The 12,836-nt window shown below is 37.0% G+C and overlaps 1 protein-coding gene across 1 annotated transcript; it reads left to right on the top strand.

Annotated features, from left to right (window-relative positions):
* The first annotated feature begins 1,566 nt into the window (after positions 1-1,566).
* Positions 1,567-8,468, top strand: nrl (neural retina leucine zipper). The gene is made up of 5 exons (XM_057353531.1): positions 1,567-1,661; positions 3,950-4,747; positions 5,179-5,448; positions 6,966-7,181; positions 7,865-8,468. The coding sequence occupies exons 2-5, from the start codon at positions 4,157-4,159 to the stop codon at positions 8,012-8,014; spliced, it is 1,227 nt and encodes a 408-aa protein (XP_057209514.1). The 5' UTR covers positions 1,567-1,661; positions 3,950-4,156; the 3' UTR covers positions 8,015-8,468.
* The last annotated feature ends 4,368 nt before the right edge of the window (positions 8,469-12,836 follow it).

Genomic DNA, 12,836 nt, shown 5'->3' on the forward strand with positions numbered 1-12,836 from the left:
ATTTCATCAGACAACATTACCGCATTGATTCCTCGCCGAGACATTATTAGACCCTCAGATTAACAAGTTTAGCCTCTAAAGATCTTTAAAAGTGCCCGTTTGGCATTTTTTGCCTAAAAATAAATCTCTCTCTCCATAATAACAATGTGCATAACACGCGAGTGCCAAAAACAACGTTTCATCACACAATAATTAACACATTGCGCATAGGATTCCTGCTGGCATTAGTTTGACATGATCTTCAAGGATTCAAATAAGGTTTCTCTATACTGTATGAAGAGACACTTCCACAGGATAGAAACTTGGGAGCCACTTTTATTGCTCTTTTCTGCAGTCATACAGTAAAAAATGGTTTTGTTATGTTGTAATCTCATTTCAATTGTGACAGACAATACAATAGGAATTCTTTACATATTCTTTTGTAAAATGATGAAACCTAATGTGTTGTAATGTACACTGTAAAAAAATCCAGAAAAAACAGTTTTTCATGTAAAACTACGGTTTTTACATTTTCTTGTACATTTACCGTCTTTTTTAGTAATTTGTCGTTTTTTACCGTATTTAAAAAATACAGTGTAAAAATCCTGTGAAAAAACTCATTTTTTGAATGAATTCTACCGCCGCTGCTCATAGGGGCTACGACCACGCTGTAAGTTGTACCCACATTGCTAAGCTATTTACTATAAACGCTGCAATATTTCATGAAAAAATAAGAATTGTCATTTTTAATTTCACTGGGACTTTAACATTTATGTACGACACCGGAAACAATTGCGCTTATCAACCACATGGGGGAACCATGAGCTAAAGTTCTAAAGCGTTGCTTTAATCGTCAATGTACTGTAAGGTGTACGGTATAAATATTGAGTTGTTTCACCAAAAACCGACTAAACACTGGAAAATGATGAGCTGGTGAGCAGCACATTAAAAGCACAAATCTGTTGTATTTAACGGATAAGTACAGCATGATTGTAGATTGTAGATTGGTAAACCAAATAATGTCCACACAGAAAGCTGTTTAGCAGCTAAACTCTGAATCTTTTAAAAAGATGCTTGTGTGAAAAAGGCTTGTTCATTTAAAGAATCAGATGCCGTTGTCATAAGTGTGTCCTGATGCTGATGTGTCACACAGTACAGCAGGTGGCAGTATGTCATGACTCTCTGACAGATGAAAACTAATGACGTTGCTATGATCTGACATGTTTACTCCATGATGTTCAAAATAGATCTGTTGGACATTTGTATGTGTGGATCATAAGTTTGTTTTAGAAAAAATCTTCTTGTTATAAATGTATATCATCTTGAAATGTGTTCATCTGTTGACTGCTTTTCTCTTTGCCCTTTTCAGAGCTTTGAAATCCAACAAAAAAGTTGTGTGTATTGAAGTGTGCTGCTCATTTTATAGTTGAATAAGTTCAAAATAAATCCTGTCACTTGTCGAGAGAGAGAGAGACATGGACGGACGGACGGATGGATGGATGTAGTGGGATTTAGAGGTTGGGGGGGGGGGCGTTGTTAGTGACAATCAGTTCCAAAGTGGCTCACACTCACACACGCCAAAGACATGCTCTGACACACACACACACACACTGATATAGTCACATTTGGCAGGAATCAATCTGTCACTCAACACCTCAGGATGTGTGTGAACTGAACACAAGGTAAGACATCATCTCCATCGTGTCCGTCTGTGTGTCTCTGTAATGTCCGTCTTTTTTCATCTTCTCTGTTATTCTCATTCTTTCACCGTTAAAGGCGGTTACATTGTGAAATGTGCCGTAGAAAACAACAGAAGCAGAGCCACCTTTCAATGAGTATCTCAAACAATGCGCTTACAGTCCGTTTCATAAGTTTATTGACATTATTTATACTGGAATTAAAATGTTCATCGAGTTTAATTGTAGCTTTATGTGTACATGTGCCTTGTGCTGATGGCATTGGCATTACTGATATTGAAATTTCTGTATCGAATCAATAATTCCTATAGTGGGTTTGTGTCTCATTTTTTTTAAAGGCATGTTATACAACTCATGAGGTGTACAATAACAAGTAAATCTAAAGTTATCAAATTCTGGTTTCATAAGAGTCACATTAGATGTAATAGTGTTCGATGTGTAGATTGTAACATCTGTGAGCCATTTAAATGTGTAGAAATATGTTTGTGAGTTCATAAGGAGCAGGTGAGATTATGGGATGGGATTTAGGCCTTTCTGTGAATCATTTAAAACCCCTTTACCTGCTAAATAAACATTCAGAATTTGCCCAGTTTGTACACAGCAAAATCGGCAGTGTTAAAAAAGGTCAAATTAACTCCCACAGTGTATATATAATCCACACTTCGATAGTGTAGATTATACAGTATATACACTTTGAGTGTTAATTTGTCCTTTTTTAACACTGCCAATTTTGCTGTGTACGTTTATAATGTTTTATAAAAACCGTAAAGTTACTTCATGTAGGATGTTTGAAGAGGTATTGTTTTATGTTTTCATTCTTTCATTAAGTACTGTGGAGTTGTAATGTTATATTAGTATTCTGTGACATTCATCATTATCAACACATTCACTGTTATAGTATCAGTAGTTTATAGATTTGACATCACACATAGAAATGATTGTACTGTGAAAGGTTGAAAATGCTGCTTTGTGTTGATATTTGTAATATTATCTGTGTTTTAGAGGTTCTTGGTTTAAGTGAGCAGAACTTTCAAATTTTGATTAATGTTAATTAAAGTTCTTAATAAGTCTTAGTGAGCTCACACTATATGTCAAACTCTTCTAAATATACAAGATAACACATTAAACACTAACAAATCTTTCATTTGACTGAAAAACACATCAAATAATCATATTTTAAAGTAACTCTCCTCATGCGGTCTGACGAAAATGTTTCCCAAAAATGCTGGGAATTGGAAATCTTTCTCGACCAATTGTGTTGAATTAACGTCTTTAAATTAAGTCAATTGAACAAGGAGCAGATTTTTTGAGTTTTAGTCAAAACTGGAAGTTAATCAAAACTAATCGTTATACTTAAAAAAAAATTAAGTAACTAGAACTTTTTTATAACGTGAAGTTTACACTACTGACTACATTTACATTATCTGTTTGATTATTTTGAGCATTTGGGTTTACAGTGAAGTCACTTTGGCCTACAGTATGTAAATGTAAAACTATTGACAATTCTGGTCTGACAGGGTACAGTGTACAGGTGTCCCAATAATTCTATGAAAAAAATTAATTATGTCTAGGTTTTGGGTGGACAGCTAAGACGCCCACTTTTTATGCAATCATGGGAATGTTAAAGGGACAGTTCAACCAAAAATTTAAATTCTGTCATGATTTACTCACCCTGAAGTTGTACCAAACCTGTCTTTGTTCTGATGAAGACAAAGAAAGATATTTGGAAGAATATTAGCAACTGACAGTTCCGAGACATCATTGACTACCATAGCAGAAACAATTAAATGGTAGTCAAAGGTGCCCCAGAACTGCTTGCTTACCTACATTCCTCAAAATATCTCATTCTGTGTTCAACAGAACAAAAAAAGATACAATATATTTTTCACTGTGGTAGTCAATAGTGCCCCACAAATGTCAGTCGCTGACATTCTTCCAAATATCTTTCTTTGTGTTCATCAGAAAAAGAAGTCTACAGGTTTGAAACAACTTGAGGTTAAGTAAATCATGACAGAATATCCCTTTAAATGTGAAGTTAAAATGTAGGTTCCGATGTTAATTATTACAGTATTTTGTGTAAGTATTTGGATTCAATTGAAACGTAAGTGCAAAGACCTTCAGAAGCAATCATTGCTTCTAATATTCTAATATTATTTGACTTTTTTCGATTATTGGTTTATTGTATTCATTTTCTTTAAAATACACCAACTAAACAAATGATTTTTTCTTTGATGGTGGCTGCCGTCTGCTTCCCAGTTTTTTTTGTCTTTTAGTTTCAGATGATAGAACAAGAAACTCTCAACACAAGGAAACATTAAAGTTTCACTCACAGACACAGAGACAGTGGATTTGTCCAGTCAGAGCTCTGGGTTTCAATCTGGCCTAAAGGACTTTGGCACATTCCGTTTCAGAAGCTTGATTCCGTGTGCCTTAAACTGGACAAGAGGACAGCGGCTTCCTCATTTCCCATCGACACAACAATGTCATCTTCATCTCTTCCGCTAGCCTCTCTTCCCCCAAGTCCTCTGGCCATGGAGTATCTCAACGATTTCGACCTGCTGAAGTTTGAAGTGAAGCCCGACACACCCCCGCCTCCTTCAACCTGCCTATACCCCAAAACAGACCTCCATCAGGAGACCAGCGGTTCTCCCTACGTTCCTCGGCCTCCACACGACTCCAGTCTAAGCTCCAGCCCGTACACCTCTCTTCCTCCATCGCCGACGCTCAGCGACGGGCACCCACCCCCGTCCGCCTCCTCCTCTTCCTCCTCTCTGTCTTTCCCGCTGTCTGTATCCACAGGATACATGTCGGGGCAGAGCTCCATCTCTCAGGGGAACCCGGATGGTAGCCCGGCCGTCGTGCCGTGTTCGAACCCCACCTCTCTGGAAGACCTGCTGTGGTTAGCCGCCCTGCAGCAACAGTTCGGGGGGGAGCCCGGAGGGGCGGCGTCTCTGCTGGGAGCTCTGGGCGGTGTGCCGGAGCGAGGGGACCGCGAGAGAGGAGGGTTTCTGGGATGTGAGGATGCGGTGGAGGCTCTACTGAACTCCACCGCAGCGGCGGTGACCTCACAGGTACGATGTAAGCTTTCATTTGGAAATGTTATGAATTTCTGTATCGACCCCGAAACACACTCTATCCCGAATGACGGGTCCTAAAAAGTGTGCTGTTCTTAACACAAGTACGCACATTGTAAAAAAGCTTTAATTTTACACAAATTTTAAATACGGTTCAAATGTCAAATTACAGAAAAAGACTGCACATGTACAAGAAAACCATGTTACGGTATTAAACCGTTAAGTAACGGTATTTTACTGGTGCCCGAGCTGCCGGAAAATTACCGTGTTTTTCCGGTAAAAAAAACACCATTGCTACTCGATGGCACTCCAACTCCACTTCACACTTTTTACACCATATCTACACAGACGAAATACAAGAATGTGTCCTGCCTAAATATTCCCCTTGAACCAAGAGGTTTTCGAACGCACTCTCTTTCTCTTTTCAGTTCCCGGGGTTGTCTCAGAGCGTGAGCAGCAGTCACATGGGCGACTCCGGCAGTGACAGCAGTACTGATGTTATTCTTAATAAGCCGTCTGACATGTGTCATCGCCCTGTACTGGTCGTTTCCTCCAACGCTCCATCTCATTCCAACATCAACACAGTGGCCGGTCCCTACCCACAAGCCCTTAGTCCACAGAGCCGCCTTCATCATCCACATCATCCAATGCATGGCCATTACCATCATCATCTCCATCATCATCTGCAAGTCACTCAGGTACATTATATCAACACAACCTTTACATCCCCATGTTCACCAACACAGTAATAAAATTATATTGTTGAGTATTCAACATAAGAATAAGAAATTAAGCTCCACCTGCATTTAATACTAATTTGAATATATTTAAAATGCTGATTTGCTGATGGTTGAGTGCAACGTCCAATAGAATTATCTCTGAATTGTTGGGTAAAACTTTAATTTGCATAATTTCAATCTTAATAAAGTTTCTATAACGTTGTCCCGCTGTAGTGTGGGCTGTGCTAGGGGTATATTGAAGTAAAGCATGCAGTTGGACGTGAGCGCTGGATGAGTGTCTAAATGTAGAGCAGCACTATGAGATTACAATAATATCTGCTATTATTGTGATGTAATCCTGATAACTGTCACTTGCAGTAAATCAGATTATGATACTGTATATGTGCTGTCAAAAACATTCACATGAACACAGTCTGAAGCGTGACAAATGTGCAAATATACACCTTCAAACCTAAAACCTTTACTAAACACTTTAGTGTTCTGAGAAAGCTGGTGTTAGAGGCTATGTACGTGTAGAACAACTATTGTTCCCCAAAGAACCTTTCCGTCAAAAACATATTTTTCACATTTTATAACCTTTATCCAATATAAAGAACATTTGATCAACATTCTAAAAAAAAACTAAAGTTATTATAAAATCACATATTATATATTTTCCCACAAAAAAACAATATTGACAAATACTTTTACCCTCACTGTAAAAAATATAGTAAAAAACTTTTCTGGCAGATGAGGCACCAATACTGTAAAATAACACTTTTTACATTAAACTACATTAAATTTGCAGTCTTTTCTGTCATTTGAAAGTTTTTTTTTTACTGTATTTCACTGTAACAAAAATCCCGTAAAAACAGAAATTTTCTGGCAGCCGGGGCACCAGAAAATACCATAAAATAAAAACATTTTTCAATAAAATGACAATTAAAAAAAAAAATTTTTTTACATAAATTACATGTTTTAGTTCTTCTAAATTTGCAGTATTTTTGTGTCATTTGATGTTTTTTTATCGTATTTCAAAAAATGTTGTAAAACTGCAAATTTCTGTGTTGTTTTAATCAGTGACAAAAGTTTGTGAGATTTATGTTTAAAACAAGAAAAAAACTTCTTGCTTCTCTGTGGCGTTAATACACACATCAGCAGTACACTAACACATCGCTGCTGTCCTTCTGAAACCTCTTATCTCCATATTTCATGATTTTCATTTTTTTGCCATAAATCATTATTATTAGTCACCCTTTATGTTTGTTTTGCACATATCTAACCAATAAATGTATATTTAAAAAGTGCTTGTCAACTTTGAAAACACAGTATTTAATCGTTTAAAAAGCACAGTGTTTTTTCCATTTCCTGAAAAACAACGAATTTGGACATCTGAGGTTTCAGGAGGACTGTGACCACATTTCTATTTTGACATTACATGTGCTGTTTCGATGTGTAAATACATTTGATTTTCACTCTCTCTCTCTTTCTGTCAGTGTGGAGTGGACGAGCGTTTCTCTGATGAGCAGTTGGTTAATCTGTCGGTGAGGGAGCTGAACAGACATTTACGTGGGGTGAGCAAAGATGAGGTGGTCCGTTTGAAACAGAAGAGACGGACGCTGAAGAATCGAGGCTATGCTCAGTCCTGCCGTTACAAACGTCTCCAGCACCGACACGCACTCGAATCTGAGAAACACGTTCTCACACAACAGGTATTACACACACGAACTGAAACACACACTCTGATCCAAACCCTATGAACTGACCACCTTCACACCAAGACAGCATCACAGAGTCTGCAATCCCACAATGCATTGCCACAAACATGTTTTTACTATTCAGTTTGATACGATTTAAAATGTCTTCTTTAAAACTGCACATTGCCAAATGTATGATGTTGCTAAATGTTTTTGTGTCCTAGCTCCTTAAAAAAAAAGTTCATTTTATAAAGGATACATAATCACAAGTTCAATATATTTTAAGTGTCTTTTCTGAAGTAACTTCTAGTTCTAGTATACTTGTATGTGTACAATATTAATATTACTTGAGACTAAATTGTCCCACTTTTAGTATGTAAAAATACACTTAATAAAGTATAATAAGCTAATAAGCGAACTAATTTACAGCAATGTTTTTTTCTGAAAAGTACATCAAAAGTACACAGAACGTACCCTTTCTTATTTTTATTTAAAGAAGGACACGAATAGAACACTTGAATAAACTTGTTTTGTTTTTTTTGTAATTAAAAACTTTTCTTTAAAAGCAACACACAGCAAGACAACTCACTAGGTTGTGGAACAGAGCTAATGTTTCAAGTTCAATCATTTTTTCTGAAAAATCCAGATTACACAATTTCAAGATAAATCTAAACTATTTTCTGTTTGGATTGTTTTAGTTGGAGCAACTACAGTGCGAGCTGACTCGCGCATTGAGAGAGCGAGACACTTACAAAGCTCGATACGAGAAGCTCATCAGTTCGAACCAATCTCAGCTTCCTCATCCCAACACCTCATCTTCTCCTCCCGCTCCCCATTATTTTTTGTGACAAAATGAACAATGAACTGAAAGGAATGGAAGACAGAGAGGGTTCAAGTGATGAACGTCATAAACACTTGGACTGAACGCAATAAGCTATTTAACCAAAGCGGGTTGATTCTGAGGTGGACGGCTGAACTGTGACTTTGACCAACGTGAGCTTCTGTAGCATAAATGTGGTCGCATTAGTATCTGTAGCGGTTCAAAAGTAAAGTGTGGCTCTAGCATGTTTCGTTTCATATGCTTCGATAAAGATAAAATAAAACGTACAATAAAAAAACATTGACGGAATCTCCACTTTCTGTGTGTGAACTTTAGAGACCTACAGTACAAATGTTAACAAATCCTTTGGGGTTCATAACGCATTGAATTTACAGATTGATTTATTGTGTTTATTATGACATTCATTAAATATGTGTAAGGGCTTTACATTTCTAAATCTATTCAATTCATTAAATAAATGAATTGATGGTTTCATTCTGTACTGTGTGATAGTTTCTGTCATGATTTATTCTCGTCGCGTGTTTGTAAACCTGTATGGGGCTTTTTCTTCAGTGGAACACATAAGAAGATATTTTGAGAAATGTCCCAGTGGTTTTGTGTGGAAGTCAATGGGGTTCAGTGTTGTTAGGCGTTCTTCAAGATATACATATTTGGCTGTGTTTTGCAGAAGAAAGTCATACACACTCTTAAAAAGAAGGTGCTTCAAACCTTTAACTTTCTGTTTCAAAAAAGGTTCTTTGAGGCGAAAAAGGGTTTTTCAGATTATAAAAACGTAAGAAAGAGATGGTCCTTTGACTGAATGGTTCTTCTCTTGCATCGCTGTTAAGAACCTTTTAAGCACCTTTATTTCTAAGAGTGCAGGTTTGGAATGACATGAGGGTGTATAGATGATCAAATAATTTTCATTTTCGGGTGAACTATTCCTTTAAAGTTATTCAATGTATCGTTGACAGTGAACATAACATGACTTTACTCTTCTGAGTCCCAAACGGATTCTTTTGTAAATAAATCTGTCATTAAAACAGTCTTTCTCTGACAACGTTTCTCTGATAAATGAGAGTCATGTCATGGCATTGTGTGACTGTGAGTGAACGTTCCAACAAATCCACTTTTGATCAGTTCAAAGATTTGTACGTCTCTAAAGTTGTGCACGTGTAAGATGCTTTAGAGCTATCCCAGATAGCACAGAAACGTCTGTAAGATGTCTGCTAAACCTCTGGAGATCTTGAAAACATCTGCTGTGTAAAAACATCTGATAAACTGATACTCGAAAAGGCCGTTTTACATCCATTCTAAATCATAAACCTCTTACTCTGTCCCAGAGACGTATTGCAAATGAGCAAACAATCCAAAAATACGTCTTGCAGATGTAAAGCAGACGTCAAACAGACGTCTCCCGGATGTACTGTATGTGTGCTATCAGGGACCAAACCATACGTGTACGTCCGATTGAGCTCACTCTGGTAGCACTAAAGACTAAGAGGCCTGACTACTGAAGAGTTTCACAGCATATGTTTTACATCCACCAAAATCACAGTAAGAGATGGAAATCTACGACCAACATAATACAAAACTGCTGACATTCACTTTTCAAAAATATTGGGTTATTTTCCACCCGTGCAGCATTTGGTCAAAAAGGGAAGATCCCAACTGTTGGGTTGTAAATGAACCTATACTGGATTGTTTCGACCCAAAACGCTGTTTTGTTTTAACCTATTGTTAATTTAACCCAACGGCTGAGTTTGTCCCTTTTTGACCCAACACTGGGTTGAAAATAACCCAGAATTTTGAGCATTCTGAGCGTAAAAGCAAGTAAAGAATGTAGTATTTCATTTGTGTGATTTGTGGAACGAGACATTCAGAGCCGTAGTGCTCCACACAAAGTGAAAAAACAACAAAACGCAAAACGTCCGTGTGCAGTGATGCGATCATTACACAACTTTGGAAGTTATCCTTTAGTTAAGTTAAGCTGTAGTTAAACTTGTTGTTTAGAGAAAAAACAATGACATCACCTCACAATTCACAGAGCCGGTCGCTGAGGTTGACCTCAAGAAGATGCTTATTTACGACAACCAACGGGAGATTTACTTTGCAAAACCAAATTCATCTGGCTACTTCCATTAGTTAGAGAATTCATTGTTTGTAATGTGTTTTCATTTGATGGTGTGTAATAAAATCATTCAGAGTTTTGTAGCAGGATAAATATGAAATGGTTTCCAGGGGTTTTCGATTAAATAACTGTATCGAAATGATTGTGAAAAGCGTTGTGCACTGACTCGTTGGCTGTGTTCCAGAGGAACATGCTCCGAGGTTTCTCTTTCAGTTAAGCAGATTCAGATGGTTCTCCCAAAATTGCTTAGGAGGAATAAAAACAGGGAAAAAACGACAACCTTTAACCACCACAACATCCCATGCAGCAGCCGCAGGATGTTTCATCCCATCACTGTCATTTCAAACATGATGTGTTCCTGTGTCTCTGTGATTGTTTCTATGCCTCTTTCTCTCTCTTTTTGTGTGTCTGACCCTGGATGAAAGTTGTTTAGGATGACCTCACATTTGTTTCTCCTCCCTCTCTCTTTCTGTCTCACTCGCCGGAACACAAAGGCAAGGGGATTATGGGTATAATAGAACGAGGGCCGCTCACTGCTGGGGTCTCATGGTCAGTGAGAGGGCAACTATTGTAAACTGGACCAACACACACTCACCCCACTGCTATGCCACACACACACGCAAAACAGGCAAACATTCATAGAAATTACATTTTAAAAAATGACATGACAAACAGAACGCATGACCATAAAAGATCTATAAGTGAGACAAAATTTTAAATATTTTAGCTTTTGTTACAGAAATACATTTTGAACAAAATAAGACCCCACCGTACGGTAAAAACACAACACACATACAGATTATTACACATATCACATATTACACATTATCACTCATATTTGTGAGGATGTTTTTATATACAGTATAAAAAGAAGTCATTAAACCTCTACATACATGCACATTATTTTCTTGATTTACAGTTTGTCTGCATCCTATGACAAGTGAGATTCTCCCCAAAGACTGAGTTCTGAGGACACATTATTATTATTATTATATACACACATACAAATGTGTAGCTTTACTGAATTTAAGTATGGTGTAGGTTGTTCATATAAGCTCAGAGAGTTCAGGAACATTACATGAGTGTTTGATGAGGACCATCTCTGCTGCCCCCTGCTGAGAAACATCACACCTCACACCCTGACCCAGACCTCAAAGTGCTGGAAAAAACAGATATGTTTAATCTTCCTTTCTTTAACAAATAAATGTGTTCCTGTTTGTAATTATATCGATAATATGTTGAGCATGCAGATCTCTTTATCCTGCATAATGTAACACACTTTTTAGGATTTTTCGTACACAAAATAACAAATAATAAAAATAAACTCTAAAAACACACTTCTCGTCTAATAAAATGTGTTTCTTACATGAAATGTTTTACACTTATTTCAATATAAGAGAGTCACTCATTTATCACATTATCAGCAAATTTTCCTTTTTGTCCTTTACACAGGAACTGGTGTTGTGACCATTTTTGCTTTAATGTATTGAACACTTTGTTTCATGTGTCTCAAACATATTCCCAATTTTATCTTTTATCATTTACAGTTAAAATGTAAAGTAAAGTACGTAAGTACAACGTTTAGTGTACATTTTGTAAATCCTTTGAACAATTTATTTTGCAAAACAAATGTACTTTTTATGCCATCCCACGTGACCAAAACAAATGAAAATTCTCTCATCATTTATTCACCCTCATGCCATCCCAGCTGATGTCTTTATTTAGTTAAACAAACAAAGACACTTATAAATATGCAAATACAAAATTGAGTCTCTCTGTAGTTAAAGTGATAGTTCACCCAAAAATAGAAATTCTGTCATCATTTACTCACCCTCTTGTCATTTCAAACCTGCATGACTTTCTTACTTCCGCAGAACACAGAAGAAGATATTTTGAAGAATGTTGTTAACTGGCCCCCATTCACTTGCATTGGTTTTGTGTCCATACAATAGAAGTGAATGGGTGCCAGCGCTGTTCGGTTACCAACTTTCTTCAAAATATCTTCTTTTGTGTAGTGCGTTGGAAATAAAGTCATACGGGTTTGAAATGACAAGAGGGTGAGTAAATGATGACAGAATTCACTTAAAAGGGGAAAGAGACTGAATGCTGAAGAAGATGCTGAAGTGCCATAAAGCACATACTATACTGTCTTCTAAAGCGAAACAATGGATTTGTGTACGAAAACATATGTCAAATTTTTCATATTCAAACATACGGTCACATATCAGGATTATAATTATTTCATGATTTATTTATTTTAATAAACTGGTGTTTTGACCAGTTCCAGTATGTGCTTGTATGTGCATTTTCAGCTGTCATATGTGTTCTAATGGTCTTAGCAGAGAGAGGTGTGTTTCTATGTAAAGTGCATTTACATTTATTTGTTTAGTGACAAATGAGGGCGCATCTAACATGGTTTCACCAGAGAGGAACAAGGAAAGTGAATAATATGGAAATGGTCTTTGTGTCTTGTTGTGACAGAGCCGTTTTCAGAACAGCACTTGCTCACCATCCACAGAAGAAAATGGACATACACATTACCATGACATTCCAAACCTGCATGACCAGATATTTTGAAGAATGTTGGCCCCTTCCATTGCATGAACATTTTTGTTAATTACCGTTTGTATAACCACAGTTTACCACAAATACATTGGTAGCAAAACGTGAATCATTTGTGATTACTACGGTTTCAATACGAATAAACGCAAAAAGGTTC

Source organism: Triplophysa rosa, linkage group LG15 (genome assembly GCF_024868665.1).
Source record: "Triplophysa rosa linkage group LG15, Trosa_1v2, whole genome shotgun sequence".
In the NCBI taxonomy this organism is placed as follows: domain Eukaryota; kingdom Metazoa; phylum Chordata; class Actinopteri; order Cypriniformes; family Nemacheilidae; genus Triplophysa; species Triplophysa rosa.